General features: G+C 44.2%; 1 protein-coding gene across 1 annotated transcript in view; it reads right to left on the bottom strand.

Annotated features, from left to right (window-relative positions):
• The window catches only part of IL18RAP (interleukin 18 receptor accessory protein), a 644,980-nt gene that overhangs the window by 313,772 nt on the left and 308,661 nt on the right, over window positions 1–22,547 (bottom strand). Inside the window, exon 3 of the mRNA XM_069636930.1 lies at window positions 96–366. Coding sequence (XP_069493031.1) covers window positions 96–366 — 271 coding nt within the window. The remainder of the gene's footprint in view (window positions 1–95; window positions 367–22,547) is intronic.

Below are 22,547 nucleotides of genomic sequence, written 5' to 3' on the forward strand. Positions count from 1 at the left end.
ACAGCACTACCGTTCATCTGCAGTAACTGTAAGCACGATATGCATTCTGTAACTTAACATGCCCAAATGATTTTGTTTCTCATGCAAATACATACCTTATAGTGCAGATGTATGTCCCGGAATCCTGAATGTTTACTTGGGAGAACCACAGTGCATTGCCTTTCTTTGTCACTTTGGTGTCACCGCTGAAGTCAACCTCTAAGAGAGTGCCATCATCGTGTTGCTGGAACCACTCGACCTCGTTGTCATAGGCTGATGATGCATTGACAATGGTTTTGGGGTTAGAGGATGGTAAGGCACATTGGAAGAAAACACCTTCTTCGTTGAAAGTGCGATATCTCCAGCTGGGCTCATCGTTTGAGCAATCTGAAAGGTTAGAGGGCGGATTAGAAATCACCAGATCTCAACACCTGGCAAACATCCATAGAAATTACGATTAATGCAGGATTTTGTTTAGAGTTGTTTAGTATATTAAGGATATTCCCACGTGCCAATTCATTGAGGGGAAATTTTCCATGACAGTAAATATTTGTTCGTGGATTAATCAACATTATCTGCTCACACGTCAACAATGGCAGTGATCTCTACCTGACCTTGCAATCTGGCAAGCCGGATCGCCTTCAAAACGCCTAAAGCACAAATGCGGGTTGTGGTAGAGAACACAGCACCCCGGCCCTCATTCCCCTCCACAGGCCATTAATTGCCAATTAAGTCCAGTCATCTGTCATTCTTCACAAGAGGGGTCAATGTGAGCTGTAGGGGAGTTACACAGAGGTTCACAGTGACAAGTATCCAAGCAAACACTTACACACAGGGTTTCTTGATAAAACAATGATTAACTTATTTACCAGCCAGTTAACGTAAGCCTTCTTCAGAAGGCAGCACTGTAAAACACCACAGAAATAGACTTCAACATTACACAATCTCTTAGTTCAGAATCAGTAAATATCCAGTTGGGATGGCATAGAGCAGAGACCTACATCCCCAGATGACTTCAATTGCTAGGATGCTGTTGACATTAATGTATTACTGTTGGCATTCAGAATTAGTTAAGAGCAAGTAAAAAGGAAAAGATTAGTACAGCAAACAAGTTACCACAAATATTTCTTAAGCAGGCAAATACTTTCAGATCCTCCAATAAGAGTCATTCAGTTAAAATAGGCTAAGCCAAAGTCAATAGGCAAGAGTCTAGATAGGCTAAAGCCCTTCTTTGGGGGTAAGTAGAAAAGTCTTTGCACAATGTTTCAGAAGTCTTTGAAGAAAAAGATGAATCAATGTAGGGCCACACGCTGTTAGACTTGTGAGTAGTAGAAGATGCAAGCAACTCTAGAGCAAGAGGTAAGTTCTCTTAGACTTCGTGCAGTACCTTTAAAATGAAGAAAAGATGCAGCAGATGACTCCTGTTCCTGCTGCCGGAATAGGCAAGTGGCTATGATATGATATGATAGGTTATTTATAAAGTGCTTAATACCCAGAGGTTTCTATGTGTGGACTCGGGGATCAAACCTGTGGTGCCTTTCCTGGTGTCACTCCTGCTCTCCTCTGCATATGTTTCCTCCACTCCTTGGTGGCCCTTAAGTGTCATCATCTGGTCCAAGTGAAACATCAAAGTTCCACAATCTTGCCAAACACTGGCCACTTGTAGATGGCTTTGACTTGGACTTTGGTATATGGTGTTGTGTGACTGGCTCAGTCAAGCCCAAATCCTCTGCAAGATAAGAATTAACAAATGCATCTTTTTAGACTGTTCTCTAGGCCCGGAACTGCTCCTCAGCCCACGGTCCTGTTCTTCTTAACCATCAGCCTACCCTCTCCTTATTGATAGCCAGCACTGACCCATTGCTAAAGGGGACCCAGATGACATTGTGTTGACTTTTGCGCTGTTGGATAACTCCACTAAATATTCCACTATGTGCATGTTACTCCTCCACACATTCTTATACACCCTGTAGGTTTGGGGAGGGCCGTCCATCTATCTCCTTCACTTTTCTTTCTACTACCTCATCCATATTCGTTCTTCCCTCCTCTTTCTCAGATATTATCTCAACCACCTCCTCTTTAGCTCTTTTCATTACTGTTTCTTATTATACTAATATGCATCCTCCTTAGTTGTTATCTTCACCAACGTCAGCTTCCTTGTCTGCTCCCTCCGCTTTTTTGATCTGCTGTCCAACTTCCCACCTTAGTTCTCTCCTCAACCCTCTTGTCATTCTCTCTCATTTACCCCTCCCTAAGTTTTATTAACCCACTTTAACTTAAGCTCTATCTAGCTCTTCCTCCTTACACTATCGCTTCCTCTCCTCTGTTGGTCTTATAGCCATCCCCACCTCCAATGCTCTTTCCAAATCCTCCTGCCTATGCTTTATCTGCGCGCCTCCTCCTTAATGCTCTCTGCATCCTACTAAGGTCTAATCTTCTCCAGCTGTACCTTAGATCTCTCCAACTCCTCCTTCCTTTCTGTCTTCTAACTGCACCCTCAGGCCTCCCCTCATCCTCTCCGAGTTCTGTTGCCATCTACCTCCAAATGCCCACAACAACCCTTTCACTTTCTCTGGCTATATAGGGTCCATCCCCTTCCTCCTGCTTGGTGAACTTGAAATTGATGAGAACTGGGGATTGTTACACATTTGTATTTGGGATAGGTTGATGGTACTTGTTTTTATGCTGTAGCAAGTGGCCAGTGGTGTGCACGTACTGACACTATAAACATATTGGTTGACATATCGGAATCCACATGTGGCTCAGGCATGCAGGAAAGTGGGTAGGCCTGTTCACAACATCTGCTCATGGTGTTCACTCTACTGAGTTCCTCGCCCTCTATGATTCCAGTTGTCTGCCGGTGAGAACAAAAGATATTCTACGTTTGCACAAACCACATTTTCCTGGCCTGGGGCTCCCCGTGTACTAACACTTTCTGCACCTTTACTTAAAAGGACATTGTTGCTTGTGTAGCACATGAGCCAGTTTCCTTTCCTCCAAACACAGACCTTGGGCCGGCATCACACAGTTCATTGTGGCAACTGGCCTCCTTGCCGATCCCATCATCCACACTTACGGTCAGGCAGTAGACTTCATCACATATTTCTCATTGGGCTGATCTTGTTCCTTGTTGCTTCCTCGTTCCTCCTCTTTTATTTCCAGCTCCTCTGAAACCTCCTTACTCTCTGCTTGCCTTTCCTCCATAATGTTCAGCAACACTCTAGACCGCTCCTTCTTTACTGCTCCTTCTCTCTCTCCCTTGATCCTGTCCATCCTGCCTTCCATTCAGATCTTCAATTTTCTCCTTTTCCACCTAATGCTCGTTTTCTCCTCCTTCACCAAATGTCTTAGCTAATTCCCCTCCTTCACACTGCTCTTCACCCACCACACTAACTGTGTCTGAACTCCTACCCATCTCTGCCATTACACTATTCTTAACCTCCTATATCTCTGGACATAACTTGCTCCCATTCTCTGCCTCTGATCTCAAATCATTCATGTAATACTCCCACTCCAAACTCCAGGTTCTCAAACTTCTCTGTGACTACTTCCCCTTTTATCCTCATATGGAATGGCTGCAAGATGTGTAATTGCTCATGTGCTATACCAAGGGAAATTAAGTTTATCATGTGTGGGCAATTCACAAATGGGTTCTTTTGCAGCTCCACTGGCTGAAATTACTTCCATCTTGAGTCATATTGTCTAGTGCGGTAGTTGCCACCACCCAGGAACACCAAGTCATTACTTATTGCAGAATTAGGTAAGTGGTGGTTTCCTTGGCTTGAGGAGGGAACTCTGAGTGCTGACAAACAGAGCCTGTGATTGGATGCAAGAGCGGAACTCTCAGAAAACCATTCATTTGCATTAATACTCCAAGCCATTTTTACACCCATAGTTGCAACTCAGAACAATGGTGCTCCAGTAACTCCAAACATGTAATTTGGCATTGTTAGTTCTGATCAGTGAGGTGAAGCTCTGCCTCTCTCAGAACTGGGAGCAAGGGAACACATTGAGCTAAAACATGGTTGTAGAACCTCCTGAGTGGGTTAACACCCAGACAATGGGTTAGTGGAACCATGTTTGTGCCCGTTAGAGGGGCTCCCACATTCTGTAAATTAGGTACAATTTGGGGTTAGTCACCAAGGGCAATCCCGGCATAGACCCCTTGCTCACTGTATTTTAGAGAGTCTCAAATTCACCTCACTGATGAGGCCCACAAAGGCTGAAACATGTGTCTAGAGTTGCTGATGGTACTCTTGCTCAGAGGACAATTGCCTAGCATTTTGGGATAGGACTGTCCTTTGGGGTAGAACCGGACTGATATGCGCATTGATTCTCCACTGTGAAGGTTAGAGTGAGCTAAAATGTGATTGTAGACCCTCCTGAGTAAGATACATCACATGGAACACATTCTTTGGACTATCTTAGTTTTCAGTAGACAGGCTCCCAGAACTTTGAATGTGTTTCTAAACATGGGACCTTTACCCTAATTCCCCAAGGGCAAACCAGATGTGAACTCCCTGCTCACTGTGCCTTAGAAAGGCCCAGCTTCCTCTCACAGATGAGGCCCAACAAATCCAAAACATGGGTCTGGTGTTGCTGATGGTACGCATATTCAGGGGAGAATTGCCTAGCTGTCCCTTGTAGAACCAATATGTTGGTAGGGGTAATCATACTATATAAGTCCTGACCAAAGGGAATGAAGAAAAAAAGAAGAAAAAAAGAACATCAGTAAATAGAATGTACTGGGAGAAGAAACATCTAATCAGGACTCACCAGCAAGATGTAAAATAGAACAGTGGGGAATGTTAGCGCGCTGTGGCTATGCTCACACTCATTTAGGCAGGGATTTTCAAAGGCCCTTTTCTTCCATAACCAAGCTAATCTGGGGTTCTGTAGTTATCAGGCATATCCTACAGAGAGAAGACAGTGCTGTCGGATAGTAAGACAGAGAGAATCAGGCCTAGAAAGAGAAATCCCCAAAACTACCCACTAATCATTTGTGCAGCTACCCTGTTTATAATAACAATCATTTAAAACATATGTTGACTGACTTAATTAATTAATTCCCCTAGGTTATCATGGACAGTGACCGTAGTGACCTAATTCATGCTTGCTTGCAGAAACCCTTGATGGCCTCAAATGGAAATGGAAAGATTTAAAACTTCTTTAATCGTGTGCCGGTGGATACATTAACCAGATAACACACCTAGAAAAATTCTCTTTCATACCTCATAGATGGCTGGGGTGAAGTTATTATTGAATGAAGATCAGAAAACAATAAGATTTGTTTTTCAGTTGGTGCCCCATCAGGCTTACAAGGGAATTAAACATAATTTTCAGTTTTTCAATCGCGTTGTTGAACAGGAACTATTAAAATGCAAAAGAAATCAGAGTGCCTTTTACCAAAATAACTAAATACAACTCAATAGTCATTTGTGTAATGCAGGAATTCAATTATTTCACAAGGTTCAATTATCATTATATTGATAATTGTGCAAAGGCCTTAAATCAGCATTGAATGACGTTGTACATGCTGTTAACCCATGTTGAATTCAATAATAACATCACCCAGCATCAATATTCTGAATGGTAATTCATATTTGTATTTAGACTTTAAAGAACATATTACAAAATGTGGTGTTCAATATACATGTAATTTCCAATATATGTTGCTTGTCAAAATTATGTAGCAAGATTTAAACAAGCAAATAGCACTTCCTTGTCCAGTTTTAGTCAGCCTGTTTGTAAAAGGATACATATATATGAACTAGCACTATGTTTTTGGGTCAATATAATCTATTTTTCATTAGGGTTGTCACTCCTGAAATGCACATGTTGTTTTATTGTCCTCATTTTTAGGCTGACATTCATAACAAAGAGGAATCTGAGACTTCGTAACCTATGGTGTGGTTGCTTGGAATTTCTACACAACAAAACACAAGGGACCACCACCACAGGTACCTATTGTCACTGCATGTAATTACAGCACCTGGACTTACATTGGTCTTATTGACCATTCATTTGCTGTTCAAAAATTCTATCAAACCGATTTATTCATACAAAATATATACTTCTTTATTACAAATATAAATTTAAAATCAACATTTATTTGAAAAAATGCTGTGTGCTGCTCTAAATTCTTCACCTGCACCGTGTCCATGAAAATATCCCCTTCCAGCTTTCAAATTGTAGAAAAATACATTTTAATCTAAGACACAAAGGCTAGAGAAATCAAGGACTTTACAATTACCATTGTGCCTCATGGTGAAATCCTTTCTAGGCCAAATAGATTGTGTTTTCACCTGGCAATCCATTGTATGTCATTTTAAGTTCTCAACATGTTTCTGTGCATATTCATACTCAATACAGAATATTCTTCAGAAGTTTCATATCACATTCTACCAGATCCTACTCACACAAATGTTTTTAAAACAAACCCACTAGGTTTTCCACCATGCGCTAAAAATGTTTGACTTCCCCACACCCATTAACAATATTGAAAAAAAAATCTTATTTCCTTTCCTCTTATAGTTCTATTAATGCCCACTTCTTCTGAAAGAACCTGCAGATGACATATCATTGAAATACATTTTACATGATATAAATCAAGTAAAATCTCCACACCGTTTAATATGGGCAGGTTCATAGGTTTCCAAATACCTTGTTCTTATTCAAGGAAAATTAAGAAGTTATCTTCCGTTAATTGGAAAGGCTAGTCAAATCTGTAAATAAATATAGATGGACTGGTATTAATTCTGAGGAATATGTGCAACTGTGGTGTCACTGCAAAACACTCCTTGTGATTTTAATAAAGGTATCTATGCCTTTGAGGAGATCTTCAGAACTTTGGCTATCTTTAAGGATTGTTGTAAATCCACAATATCTTTATCTATTGGATAACCTGCGACCAATATTATGTGTAAATCCTGATTTCGGTACAAATCTTTGTTATACTACTAATTCAGATTCAAATATTTATTTTCAAAATACAAAAATGTAATTGCATAACATTATGCATTTGTATAAATGCAATGAAAAACGTTTCTTACATTACTTCTTCCAATCTCTCCATGCTCTATGATCTATATGGCACCCTCATACCCTCATATCCTTTTTGTCTGTTCCGGTTCACAAACTGCTACTATTAAATATAAAATAGCAGCCATCACTGACGCGATGCAACCATGTCACATTTCTCCCTAAGGTCTACTCTCTGCATTCAACCTACCTTAGTGCTGATCCTTCTGTGTGTCACATCAGCTTGCGGGAAGTGTTGTCTTTCCTACCAGTTGTACTTTCTTATAACTTCCTGCTGAATCTTCCTATATATTCAACATTGCAGCTATTATTTCTCGCTGTCAAGATTCGGGCTCCATCTTGAATGTAATAACTGCAGTGTAGCCAATAGTCCTGTATACGGCACTATTACGATCCAGTCTCTTACTTAATCATATATCATTAATCCATATTTACTAGGCGATATGCCTATACTTTCAGTGACCCATGCTTCCTGTCGAGGTCCACTAACTTCTGCATCACCTTTCTCACTTCAGCTTCTTGCACATCCTATCTGCCATAATTACCATGTTGAAAATAATGTCTATTGTCTAATAATCACTCGATTAATACTTATGTGTTAATAGAGTGAACCGCCTCAAAACTATAGGCACACACTGTTCTGTACACAGTTCCTTCTCAGTTGCCCTTTTCTTCACTAGACAGCTATTGTCTACCACTTATATTGTTTATAATTAATTATTAAAACTCATTATTTGCAAAATCACAATTCCTCATGAGCTCACAAATTTCATTTTACATTATGCCTCACACTTTCCACATACAGACCGCTTATATCCCTTTAGAGGCCACTTAATGCGATACTCATTGTTTCTATAACAACTGTGTTTCACCACACTTCATGCCACTCGACATTTTCACTCAGCCCATTTTTCAAACTTTGTGTTAAAAACATTAACCGTTGCTCCCTTTTCAGTAATCTTTTATCTACATTTTCACGAAGAGTGATTCTCAGTTGTTGGATAACTGTCCAGCTGACCTCCTCATGTTGATGGTTCAGTGCCATTAAATGTTTCAACATGGGTGATTTCAGAAATCTGCAATTTGCAAATCCGGTCATTTTAAGCTGATGGTCCTCCTTAAGGTTCTTCCTTATATCCCTGCATATTTTCATCCACCTGTAGTCTGCTCTTTGGTAATGAGCGTCATTGACTACTGCAATGCGCTCTGTTTGACACAACCTGCATATCTATTATGCCGAATAAGTTATTACAAAACATGGCTGCTAGAGCTATCACCCACCCTCCGTATGGTCTGCACATGTCTCCTATTCTCTGTCAACTGCACTGGCTTCCGGTTGAGAGAGGGTGCTGTTCAAGTTTCTCTGTATTGTGCATAAAGCCTCATACAAACAAGGAGCTGAATTTCTTCTGGCTAAATTTCTCCCCTGTACTCCATCTAGAGCACTCCGCTCTCAAACCTCTCTGACCATCCAAATTCCCCAGACCAAGCTCTGCTGTGTTGGTGGACACGCCTTGTTTGTGGCTGCATCAAAAGGTTGGAACATCCTACATTTTATGCGGAAGGGAGGATCATTTTTCTTTTCCTTGTGCGTTAAAAACCTATCTTTTCTAATCTTTCTGCCACTTAGTCTGTTTCCCTTTCGGCTCACCTTTCTGGTCAGTGCCAGGATGCCCTCGGGAGAACGCTGTGCTCTACAAATTCCTATAACATAACACCATGAGTGCTTCCTCCACTTTGTTCTTTATACAGTTCCTGTGTTCCGTTATGCAAGTTGTAATTCCACTGATCGCCTACCCTATATACCTTTTCCACAGGAGCACTGGATCAGCTACACCACATTTTGTAAATCACAGCTCACTCATAATATGAATAATTGCAAAATCCATTTTTTGCATATCACCATTGTTCATGATAAAGGTAAATTGAGAATTGGACCATATCACAAAAGTCCTGATAGGAATGCTTGGTTGTACTTCAAAAGCCACCATCCCAGACATTTAAGTGAAATCTTGTCCTTTGGTCAGTTTTTGAGAATTAAACTTAACAGTAGCAGAACCTGAAAGCTTTGAAAAGAGGCAGAAGTTCTAAGCAAGAAGCAGAGAAGCAGGGGCGACCCTAAGAGGATAGTAAAAAAGGCGGCCAAATGAGTCTTCAAGAACAATAACAATAGAGAAGCACTAAGAAACAAAATTCACTTGTACGTGTAAATACCCTCACAAATATCAAGCAAATTATAATGAAAGACTGGAGAGTGCTCTATAAACCAGACTCAAAATCAGAAAGACTGATTTCCTATTTTTATAAAGAAGTTCTAATATTAAAGATCTGGTGATGAGGAATGACAATAGAACACTGGGTATTGCATAACCCAGTATTACAGAAATATGGGGCCTTCTCCTGGTCAAAGGACACGTCCCCTGTGGTAAATGTGGAGTGTGCCACCTTACCAAGAAAACAACAGAGATAGATATTGGTCTGAAAACAAATTAGGTGCAGAATAGCTTCACCAACTTTGATTCACAGAATGTGTGATGTATATGATCCAGTGCCCCTGTGGAAATACATATATAGGGAAGATGGTCAGGAGAATTACAACTTGCACAATGGAACACAGTAGCTGTATTAAGAACAAAGTGGAGGAGGCACGCATGATGACACATTTCATGGCACTGAGTCATCGGCATAAAGAGTTCAGCTGGACAGTTATCCAACAACAGAGAGGCACTCTTGATGAAAGTGTAGATTAAAAAAATTATGAAAAGTGACCAACAGTAAATCATTTTAACACAAGGTTGGAAAAACGGCCGGAACGAAATTGTCAAGTGGCATAAAGTGAGTTGATACACAGCTGTTATAGACACAATGGGCCTAATTCATGGAACTTTTAGCGCTGTGCAAAGGGACTTTGCACTGCCAACTAACACATTGAACCAGCCCTGATTCACAGAGCGGGGCAATGTGTATTTTTGCAGAGCAAAGTCACTTTGCACTACAAATGTACTATTTGCACCACGCTAAATGGGTGGTGCAAAGAGTACTTTTGCAGGGCAACGTGACTTTACACCACGCTAAAAGTTCCATGAATAAGTCCATTGTGCATTGCATTAAGTGGCAGCTAAGGAGATACAAGTGGTCTACATCAGAAATGTGTGAGGTATAACATAAAATTAAATGTGTGAGCTTATCAGGAATTGTGATATTACAAATAGTGAGTTTTAATCACGCATTATAAACAATAGAATTGGTAGACAATAGCTGTCTAGAGACGTAAAGGGCAATTGTGAAGGGACTGTTTACAAAATACTGTGTACCTATAGTTTTGAGGCGCTTTGATCTTGAGTAGTGATTAAACCATCACATAAGTATTAATATAGTGAATCATAGACAACATGCATTATTTTTAACATGGTAATGATTCCAGATAGGATGTGCAAGAAGCTGAAGTGAGAAAAAACAATGCAGAAGTAAGAGGACCTCAACAGGAAGAACGGGTCACTGAGAGCATAGGCATATGGCCTAGTAAAAACGGATTAATGCAATTTGATTAAGCAAGAGATTGTAGCCTGATAGTTCCATATAGTGGATGAATATTGGCTAAACAGCAGTTTTTGTTTTTTTTGTTTTTTATAAGGGTCTTGGTAGTTAGGTGCCAGGTTTAGCCTGATTGAGCCAGTGAGTCTATATATACTTCTCCTTCAGCAATATGTCTTGCCCTAAACCTTCTATTTCAATTACTGAAAATATATATATAAAATGGGGCAAGAAGAAGGAGAGGTACTAGCACCTATTATAAGCATCTCTGCTGAGAGCAAGGGACACTTAACTAGACCTTCTAATAGGATTAAGATGGGTCGCTTAAAAGTTAGATCATGTTGGGAAGAAGATGGTCCTATACCACCCCCCTAGCCTTTCCCGTCGTAAGTAGATCACATGTAGGCCAAGGGGGCAGAGACATCCACCCCCTTTGGCACGTCCCCTTATGATGGAACATAGAGATTTATATGAATAGCGCTGCTCAAAGACCCGAGAACCAACGCTGTTTTGCAGTGGCGCAGACACCATCTTTTTACTAGGCCCAAAAATCATCCCTAGGTAGACTCAGCTCTCCCTTCCCCAGCACCTTGCACGGAAGGCTCAAGACATCGCCACCCTCTGACAGCTCCGTGCAAGCCTTGTTCTCATGGAAGTCCCGCAATCTACTGTTGCAATTGTTTAGTATCACTTCCACAGAATGTGCTCCCTGCAGAGCGTAAGACTGAAGCAAGCCCCAGCACAAGTGCCCATTCATCTCCACAAAACTGCCAATCAGGTCCGGCTCCACGAATTTTCATCTGGGTGGCCAGGTTTGTGATCAAGGGGCCCCAATTTCTACTGGGTGTGAGTGTATGAGTACCCTAAACAAAGTCCTGGCATGAATCCAGATTTCCCTTATCCGTGATCCAGAAAAACAACGCCTTTCCCGATCCGGAAAATACATTTGCTCAGCTCTATAAAAAACATTATTGAGCAAAAGAGAACCAAGGAAAATAATGTTGCATCATCAATCTACCTACCTTTCCTTGCCATCTGCTCCTCCCGTTTCTATTATAACCACTTTTCCTTCACCTTTCACCCCGTAGTCACCTTCAATCAGGTCAGGTCCCCTGACCACCTTTCCCATTTATCCCCAATCCCACCAACACCAAAAATCAACACCATGGGGGTTATTACGACCTTGGTGGTAAGGGGTTAACGGTGCCGGTAATGGTGCCGGAGCGGTCAACCCCTTACCGCCCCATTATGAGTCTGCTCGCGGGACCCGCAAAGGGCGCCTGGTAAAACCAGGTGCCCTTAGCGGGTCCCGCTAGCAGACCAGGGAACTAACAACGGGCCCGTTATTAACGGGACTGTTGTTAGCTCCCTCCCCATTCACATTGAGCCCTATTGGGGCTCGAATGGGAATGGGGATTTACCGGGTCTGGGTTCCTTGAATGAGGAATTACCGGGTCCTCCAAGGTTGGTAATTCCTCATTCAAGGAACCCGGACCTGGTACCCGGTAAGGTGGTAACCATGCCGCAAATTTCAGCATAGTTATCTCCAAGGTCGTAATGACCATGGGCCTCATTACGAGAATCCCGCTAAAAACGGAGTCATTACTGGCATGGAGGAAGTAGCAGGTTCGTGTTCTCTTGATGCCACTAATAGCGGCTGATTATGAGTGCGCAAGCACGCGCGAACCCCCATGCCAGTAATGGCCATACCGCCATGCCGCTAAAGGCCCTCCAACCCCCTGATAGCGGCATCACGGGACCTGTCGATACCACCTCCGTCAAGGAGCAACCCCTTAATAACGACCCGGTAATAACATCATGGTAATACCGGGCTCCTAATACCGGACCCGCAAGTAACGTCATCGTGTCGGAATTGGAAATGCGCCGGCAGCCATCATTAAAAACACAATCCATTGCCATCCTCCCAATCCGGCAGTGATACAAAGGAGAGAGCAGTGCCATACCACCCAGCATGATGAAGGCTACGCGCAAAAACACCCCCCGCCTGCGCAAGAAGCGCTTCTCCGATGAGGGCTAAACACGTTGGCCGACACCCTTGCAGCCAATGCAGAAGAGGTTTTTGCTAATAACCTCAAAACGGAAGTCCAGCTGAGGAAGAAAGAAATCTGGGAGGAGGTTGCACGCAAGGTGTCAGCGGTCGGCACCACCCCCACACAGTCAAAGACTGTAAAAAAAGATGGGATGACCTCCGTCTCAGGGTCCGGAACATCCTGGCCAGCAATCGCAGGGAAGCCATGGCCACAGGTGGGGGTGCCTACTCACCAGTGAAACTGATGCGCTGAGAGGAAACCTGCAGCACGACCATCCAAATGGAGTCAATAGAGGGCTTCGGCGAAATGGAGACGGGTGCCTCGACATCGGGAGATGGAGGTGAGTGACCCTGCAAACCCTAGTAGGACATACCATGACGTAGTACAACTGATGTGAAAGTGAGCCAAGCCAAGGCAATGGATGGCCCATCATACACACATATACAGATCCATGTCCAGATGGAGGCCCAAACCCTGCCACAATGAAATGCATGCTGTGTGCCAATCCCATTACCAACAGACACCCAACACCCAGAGACCATTTGCATGTCATACAGCACAAAAACCTCAATACAATGGCATGCCATCTGGTATGCATCAGTGTCGAATGGAGACGCCCCCGCTCATGCCAATATGCCTCCCCCCCTTGAAACTACCCTGTGTGACACACCTATAAGATTGTAATTCATGAGAAATGATATACTGTGCAGCACCAGCTCATGCATCTTGCATGTAACACAATCACTGATGCCCTGCATCTCTTCTTCCGCCACAGGCACTGATGCAGAAGGTGAAAGTCAGGACCCTGCCCCAAGGCCATCTACATCCAGGGCCAGACCACAGGGCACTGGCCATTCCACCTCCGAGGCAGCACCGCAACCCACAGTGCAACCCAGGGCACGTGCACAGGCCAGACAGGCACATGAGAAAACCAAAGCATGGACGAGACTGCGACTACTGAGCTGCCAACAACAGCTGAAGGGGAGGCTGATGGCCCCCAGTCCGCTGACACAAGTTCAGTGGGTGAGGCAGCAGCCACAGCCCCACTCAGTGATGTGGATGTGGAAGCGGAGGAGTACGCGGACCTTGAAGGAACAAACCATGTGTAATGTCCCCACACCCCAAGCCCCCTGTCCACCCTCCAACACACCACTCAGGGCACACTGTTCAGCCCATGCTGGATTCTGCGGTTCTACTGCACAGTCCAGAACTCACAACCACCCCAGAGGGCAGCCCTGCAATGGCCCACCCAGCCACAGCACCCTCTACCTCCACAGCCCCCACTGATATTGAGGCACACCTGTCAAGGGTAGAGGCCCGGCAGGACTCGATGATCGAGCTGGTGCACCAATATGTGGCTGACGGTGAGGAAACACGCCGAGAGCTCGTGAGGCCAATGCTGGGACCATTGAGGCCATAAATTCTAGTGCAGTCATGATCCATGACAGTTTGGGGGCCATCACTCAGGTCCTAACCAGCATGTGCCAACACTGCAGTGCCAACAACCTGCACCAGCATTGCAAATCCCATCAGCATCCACCCCATTGTCCGCACATGCAAGCTTCGCTCACTCAAGCCCTGTGTGGATGACGAGGCGCAGTGCTAGGCAGACCGAAATGCTTCCCCCGGACACAAAAAAAAAACGGAAATAGTGGGGGATGACAATGGGTGATGGGGGAGGTGGTGTTGTTTGTGTAGAGGGGATTAAGGGGGTGTTCATTGATGGGTATGGGGTGTTTGTTGGGGGTATGAGGTGTTTGTGGGTATGGGGTGTTTATTGGGGGTATGGGGTGTTTGGGTGGTATGGGGTGTTTGGGTGTTTTGGGGGGATGGGGGAGGGCATGTGAGTGGTGGAGGTGGGAAGCACTGTTTTGTAAATATTCTTAATACACCTGTTGTGTTCCAAATCATTTAATGCCTGGACATTGTTCATTCCGTGTGTGTCCATTCAATTCACGACAGTGCACAGTGCCCAACTCCCCACACACCCTGTGTTCATGTCCACACGGTCCCAGTGCTCAGTGTAGCACTGACACATAACCATCAACGTCCCTGTGGTTCAGTAGTAATCGTCAATCAGTGATTGGCGTACAGCATGGCCATCTTGTGCATCACGTACTGGGAGGGGTGCTGCTTCTCATCCAACACCATCCTCATCATCCTCAACCAATGCATGCATGTCAATGTCAGGTGGCAGTGGTACATTTCTCCGGATGCACATGTTCTGCAGCATTACACAGACTATGGTGATCTTTGCCACCTTCCCAGGGCCATAAAGGAGTGCTCCACCAGACCTGCTTAGGCAGTGGGACCGTGCCTTCAACAGGCCAAAGGTATGGTCAATCACGACACAAGTACGGGTATGTACCCAATTGTACTCCTCTTCATGCCTGTTACACGGGTTCCGCACAAAGGTAAGTAGCCACGGCTTCAAGGGATAGCCTCCATCACCTGCATGGGAGCACAAAGAGGTAGGTGTAAGTCAATCTGAGCTGACACTTTTAGGATTCACAGCCATGGCTGGAGCTATTTGGTGTTGACATGCACATGTACCTGTATGTATGTACACAGGTTCATTGGATGCATTGTGTACTGCACTATGGTCTGCTAATGTGGATTGCGTTGTACAGATGATGCAGGGTCTTCTCTTGCATGCTGATGCGGATGTACTGTGGATGCGGTACGATGTCTTGCCACCCATAATTGAGTGTATGCTAGTCTGTACCTAATGCCTGCTTGTGCATCTTGCATGTTGTAATTGATGTACGGCATTGGTGTTATCTATGCAATTGATGTGTCATGTTCAGGTTGGGATGCTCACGACAACAGTGTTTAGCTCTGAGTGCATTGTCCACTCACCGCCCAATCCCACCCAGGTGGAGTATGCACCCCCAAATCCCACCCAGGTGGAGTATGCACCCCCCCAATCCCACCTATGTGGAGTATGCAACCCCCACCTCACCACCCTGATGCACTGCCATGGCCCAGTCAGGCAAGTTACCGAGCAGCCAGGCACGTCGTCCAGCATGTCGCTCCATGAAACGGGGTAGCATGGAGTTACGCAGCACCATGACATCATGTGTAGATCTGGGATGTCGGGCGCAACAATGTGTGATGATCTTGCAGGAGTCACATACCATCTGCACATTGATGGAGTGGTATTGATTACGATTGCGGTACACCGCCTCTATTGCATGAGGGACAACCAATGGTGCAATCGAGGGCACTGATGCAATTGGGCATGCCTGCCAGTGCATGGAAGCCTACTTTAGTGTCGGCAAGCTCCTGGGCAGTCCGTGGTAGGGATGTGTGGGTGCTAGCGTGCTTCAGGATGGCATACAGAACTTGGGTTTGCATGCGTGAAAAGAATGGTATTGATATACCACTGTGTGCTGGTAGGTGCCTGTGGCCAGGAAGTGGAGCACAGACACCACCTTTAGTAGCAGGGGATGGCAGTGCATATTTCTATGAGGCTGACAATTTTGTCGTGTATCATGTCCACTATGGTGGTGATGGTGTCCTGGTCCAAATGGTATAGGGTGTGGATCTGCTCAGGGGTTTGATTGAATGGACTGGGTCTGATGCGAGGGATTGGTGGCTGCCTACGTTGTACCACTGGCTGCACTGGTGGAACTTGCTGGGCCTGTCTCACCCTCCTTCTCCTCCTGCATCTCCTCTGTGCTGCCTGTTGTTGTAGCTGTAGTTGTTGTTGCTGTTGCTGTTGTTGCTGTAGTTGTAGCAGTACAGGCATGTCCTCCAGCCCCATGATTGCAACAGCTAGTGGTATCATTTTGGTGTAGGAAGGGGTGTGGTGTGTGGGTGTACTCCTGTTGTACTGGGACAGGCTCCATTGACTCCACCTGCAGTGATTGTGTGCACCTGTGGCAGTTGCCTACACTGCAGATTGCTATTTACGGGTGGTCCATGATGCCTGTATTGCCACCGTCGTGCAGGCCCTAATGGTTGTATACGAATTGTTCGTTTTACAACTGCTCGAATGACAATTGACCTTTTCACAATTGACCGAATTGTGAAGGTCAATTGTACCATATATGTGGGGGGAAACCCCCCACGATCCCCCACCCAATGCCAAACCCCCCAAAACCCATATATATATATATTCGGTCAATTGTGAGAAGGTCAATTGTGACCCTTTAAATTCGGTCAATTGTTCATTCGAACAATTGTAAACAAACAATTTGGGTAATACCGGCCCTAATTACTGCCTTCGGGATGCCGGTAAGTGCATGCCCGCGTAACTTGTGATGTCCTCCTATTAGCGGCATCCCGGTATTTACGCTGTGAAGGGGCACGTGTACGCACGCATGCCGGTAAGAAGGGGCACGGTACAGGCAGTGGCGGTATTGGCGGGTTGTTGGCTCGTAATGGCCAGGACCCATTAACGATGCCGGTAATACCATTCTGCCTTCCTTGTTTCATTACCTTCATGCTCATAATGAGGCCACATGTCTTCCTTGGCCTGGTTGTGGAGAATAGAGAGTGATGCTTCCTCCTCCTCTGCGAGGGCTGAGCACTGAGGCCCCCAGTCATTGTTCCATCTCAGATGGTGTACGGTCAACAATGCCACCCTGAATACTGTGGCTACTCCCAGCAGCTACTCCAGAATACTGAAGCAAGGAATAGGAAATGTTGTTTCATACAAAATGACAATTTGAAGCACAAAATTAAATTTTTTTGTTGCATTTTTGCATAACATTTTAATTGAGTTGCGTGCACAAGGGAGTGCTAGCATGCAGGAGAGAGAGCTAGAGTGGGATTAGTAGGCAGACAGTGCTGGTTGAGGGGTTGCTGGCTTCCTGGTATCACTCCCGGTGGGGCTTGGCAGGGAGGATTGATTGATATTTTATTTCTATCGCGCTCGTACAGAAGTGTTTCAGAGCGCGACAAGGCAAGGGAGGGGAACAGGGGAGAACAATACAGGGACCTTACTAGGCCCAGTGACATTGATAACATGCGAGTGCATGGGAGAGGGGGAGGGGAAAAGTGCATGGAAGGAGGGAGAAGTCGAAAGTGCGAAGCAGAGGAGAAACAGATAAATAACAATAAATAAATAATAAAGGGAACAAACAGTGGTACTGCAGCCAGCAATTTGCAAGTGCTCGGTTTAAGGCAGCAGAGAGGGTAGGTCTGATAAGTGCAGGAAGAAAAAGGGGGGGCTGTATGGGTACAGGTACAGACCGCAGTGCAAGGGGTGGCCCGGAGGCAGTGCGGGAGGGTGGCAGGGTGAGCAGGTACCTGGGCCCGAAGGACAGAGGGTGGCCAGGTGCACAGTGCCAAGAGAGAACAGATCAGCAGGGGAGAGGGGGAGCGAAGGCAGAAGAAAAGAGGAAGGTCTTTAGGTGCTTCCGGAACCGGAGATGGTTCTCCTCAAATTTTAGAGTGGCAGGGAGGCTGTTCCAGAGGGAGGCCCCAGCCGAAGACAGATATCTACCCCCAGCTCGTTTCTTTGAAAAACGACTGACCCTGAGGGAGTTGGAGGTAGAGGAGTAAAGAGCTCGAGAGGGAAGGTATTTGCGGAGGGATAGCTGAAGTTATTTTGGACCCAGGCCCCAGAAAGTCTTGTGGACAATGCAGAGGGTTTTGAATTTAATGCTCGCATCCACTCGGAGCCAGTGGAGAGATTTCAGAGATGGATGCCCCCTGCAATGCCCCAGTACATCATTATCTGGTATTTACTGTTTATATACTGGTTATAATATTCAATTATCCATGATGGCTTTTTGTTTAATTTGTTTGTTCAATAATGTGGGCTGATATTTTCAAAGAAAGGCATGTGTGTGTGTACATGGTAGGTCCTGAAATATGCACTGCCCATCTATTAAACATTAAGTGAGGCTTTTTTAAAATAGCTTATACTGTGAACGAAATCACTTCTAGAGGAACCTGATTTTTGCATGTGAGGGACATTGTGATTAAATGATTTACCCAGGATAACACACTTTGGTTAAGTGGTAAAGCCAGAATTCGAGGCCAGCTTGAAATTTAGATACTTGACCACACATCTTCCAAGCTTAAGTTGAGGCAAATATGTTTTGCAGTTTGGTTTTGAATACCGAAAATAATGCTTAATTGTAAACAATTACTTTAAACAGTTAGACGATAAACCAATCTGAAAATGTATACATCATTGTAGAAACGTGTTGATGAAAAAGGGTAAACAAGTCAATTGATTTTGAATCCTAAAATGTGCAGAGGGGACCACTCATATTTAAACTTCTTTGCAAAAGGGCACCTGCATGCAATTTGAATGTATTCTGCCAGGTACTGGTAAAGTAAACCATAAAACACTGGTAAATATCCCGTCTTATCTTCACTTTTCCAATACGAGTCTAGAAAAGTGTAAATCCCTCCCACAATTAACAATTGTGGGTGCACTCCATAGTGGTTTCTTTTTGAATCTGCCTGCTTTTACTGGGGTGTAAAAGTCAGGCGGATTCCATAGGAATCCACTGGTGTTCAACCAATCTAACAATACATGCTGGTGGAAAACCAATCAGATTTGGCGGTGGGACATGCAGAACAGGCAAACATGTTAAGTCCGATCTGCTCTCCAGCTTCGCCTGCCAAATCATACAAAATCCACAGTGCATAAAAAGTGGTGATTAATGCTTTTATTCCCACTTTTTCCACACCGCTTGACTTGGAAAATGACCCCATATAATTGTAGCTTTATTTTCCTCATGAACGAAGCCTACAAGCTCCAGAATAGAAAATAATGTGAATTTATAAAAAAAAAAAGTCATAAGAAACTAAGTGAAATGCGATGCATGACAAGGTTATTGTTTCACACAGCTTGTTCTGCATCCCCTTAATTTCGAATCACCCAACAATCACACCTTAAATAATTTAAAGAAAAAAGTGTCACAGCAATGGTCACTGCCAGTGTTTTTGCATCTCTAATCACTTCCTGTTGTAAATAATCTGCTTCTGAGACACATTACACATTAGGACCTTACTGGGGGGCCTGTGCAGCCCTGGCTGTTTGTGTTTGAGGGGAAGGAGGCAGAGTAGGGGGGCAGAATGGGTCATGGGCATTTGGCTCTTGGCCAGATGTTAATTTCACCTCTGATTGCATTCTTTAGGAAATATTTAAATACTATATTTTAGTTTTAAAATATGTATCTCTTTCGCGCCTTGAAACATTTCTGTATAGGCGTGTCATAAATGCCATATCATATCATACTGTGCCCGGAACATTAAAGGAGAGGCTCTTCTCTTCTGTTATTTTCCAGGTATTCAGGATAATCTTCAGAGAGGGAAATGTTTATGGGCGTGGGCAATCCTCCCAACCTGCTCCCCTCCCCATAACTGGTGGGGTCCCACAGCAAATAATTTCCATTTCAGACACTGCCTAAACACCCAGCAGCCAGGATTTACACCAAACTTTCCAAACAAGACCCACAATACGCATGACTTATTCTGTTTGCATGCACACTCTGGTAAATTACTCAAACAGTATGAGGTTATCAAGTAAGTACTTGTCAGTTTGAATCATTGAACATTCTGGCAATTCAGGCTAGGCTTCCACACAAAGATACATTCTATTTAGGTCGGAACCCCACTGGCAAGTACTCATGAGAAGAAGACCTAAAACTGGTCCATACTTGCCATTCTAGCCTTGTCATTTTCAGGTAGGGCCTTTTTGGACCAACTTAGTGAGGTGCAGCTTAAATCCCTAGGCATAGCAAATAAAGCAGCCACATCTGTGCAGATACACTTTCACACATGGAGACAAACTGAAACCAACATGAATTGGCAAAGCCAACAGTTTCGGCTTTTGATTAGGCATGGCTAGGCACTGCCACAAGAGTGTCACCTGGTCATAAGATGGGAACAGCAGGGAAACTTGTGCGAGTACCTGGGCTAGGGATGTAAGGGTATAACAGTATACCATCACAGATACCATGAACAACTTAATTGAACAATAATAACCGTCACATTGTTTATACCGGTATACCGTTTATACCGTTAAGTGTGCTTTTCGATCTGATTTGGAAAGGCTGTAGTAAGCAAGTACTGCACATTCTTGGTCTTGCACTACTGGATGTGCCGTCTGCCAAAGGGCCTTTTTTGGCAGACAAGAGCATAGGGAAAGTGAGGCCACATTAGTAATCAGTAGGGTCAGGTCAAAGATCAGCCGACTTTGCGCAAATTGTGTTGAAAGCTGCCGAGTGCCTGAACCTTTGTGTTCCACATGTTCCACATGCAAAGCCAGTAACAATGAGCTGACTGACTGGCTCTATAAGCATACTGGAGATTCTAGTTCATAGACTCTGCCAGACATGGATTTCAAGGGCCAACTAGAACAAACTTATTTTGTTTCAGGCATTATTTATTTGAAAGGCAGCATACAGAATTTAAACATTTTCACACAGTCATGCTGCTCCGCGCTACACGTCAGATCTTCTATGGAGATTGTCCTGATTTTCAATTTGCAATTAGCAAGACCACAGGGACATCACAAGGATGAGCTGAGGGCCTGAACTGAAAGTGAGCATTTTATTTTTACTTTTGTTCATATGTAAACAAATGTAACAAAACGTTCAGTGACTTGCAAAACAGTGGAGCCAGGAGCACTTTGCTTAGCAACCACTCACCCAGCAGGAGCAGAAATGTATCGATTCAGCCTGGCCCAGCATCATGTGCCATTAGTTCAGTAAGTTAAGGTCCTACTGCACTGAGCACACACACATTGGAACAGCTCTTGCTCAGGCTGTGCAAATTGTAAAAAAAAAGGAATTACTCTCCTGAAGGTTTAGATTCAAAGAACTTAAGTTTCTCATGGTCATGGATCGGATAGTCATCCAGTTCTGTTTTAACTTAGAATTCTGGGATTTGTAATTTTCCCACCAATTTCAAAGATGGGGAACTACACATACCATAATTCAAAGGAGGGAATGAACTGGATGCCCTTCTGATGCATGTCCACAAACAACTTTAGCTCTGTAGACCAGGCATGGACTGGCCTGTAAGGCAATAGGCCCATGGCCGAACCAAAAATGCAAAATGCTTGTGTGGGCCAGTTTTTTTAGTCAAAGTGGGGCACTTTTCTGGCCAAAGTGGGCCAGTTTGATGAGTGACTTCACTATGCGGCTAATAGTTTTGACCACTGTTGCTGAATAAATAGTCTTTTAAATGTACAATTTGCATCACATGTTATCAAAAATCTCCCCCTTGGGTACTATTCAGTGTTCCAAAAGGAACGAATTCCCATTTGCAACTGTGGCCACTTTTATTTTGGTACCCGAGACAATTTTATGCCCCAGTCCGACCCTGCTGTAGACTGTGTGAACACTGGGCCTATCAGTGCTTTCTGCTAGTCAATAAACTGCCCCCCCACAGTCCTCTGTGTAGATTTGCACATTGGCACTAGAGTTGTTGCTTCGCTTGATCCTTCACCCACCTGCCTTCTGCATATGGCACTGGACCAGAGCAATGGGGGTGAGATATTTCTTAGGTCTATTCTAAATTTGTGACACCACCCGTGAAAGCATTCCTCCCTCTGAATTCACATCACAAGGGTCCTAATGCACTCCGAGCTTGGGAAAATGGTGTTGATGGGGTTGTGGTGAGGTAGTGGTCTAGGCCATATTTGTGCCGATATGTATTTTAACTTTGTCATTTTCAACATTTTTTTTTGCCTCTATCTTTAAGATGGTAAATGAACATGTATTGCAAGAATCAAGAAAGACATTGAAGGCGCCCACTGAACGCTGTCCCTTTAGGATTAAATGGTCAGTGGTGACTCTGACATCAGGCCTTCATAATACACCAGGCAGATGGTAAATAAGCTATAGTGATTAGATCACTATGCAACCATTTGGTGTGTCTGTGTTGGCTATGACATTTTGAGACATTTCAGACTGCTCATGAGTGACTTTTCTCCCTTTAATGGGATACAAAGTTGTCAAAACAAACTTT

This window comes from Ambystoma mexicanum, chromosome 7p (assembly GCF_040938575.1).
Source record: "Ambystoma mexicanum isolate Mex_15411 chromosome 7p, UKY_AmexF1_1, whole genome shotgun sequence".
Taxonomy (NCBI): Eukaryota; Metazoa; Chordata; class Amphibia; order Caudata; family Ambystomatidae; genus Ambystoma; species Ambystoma mexicanum.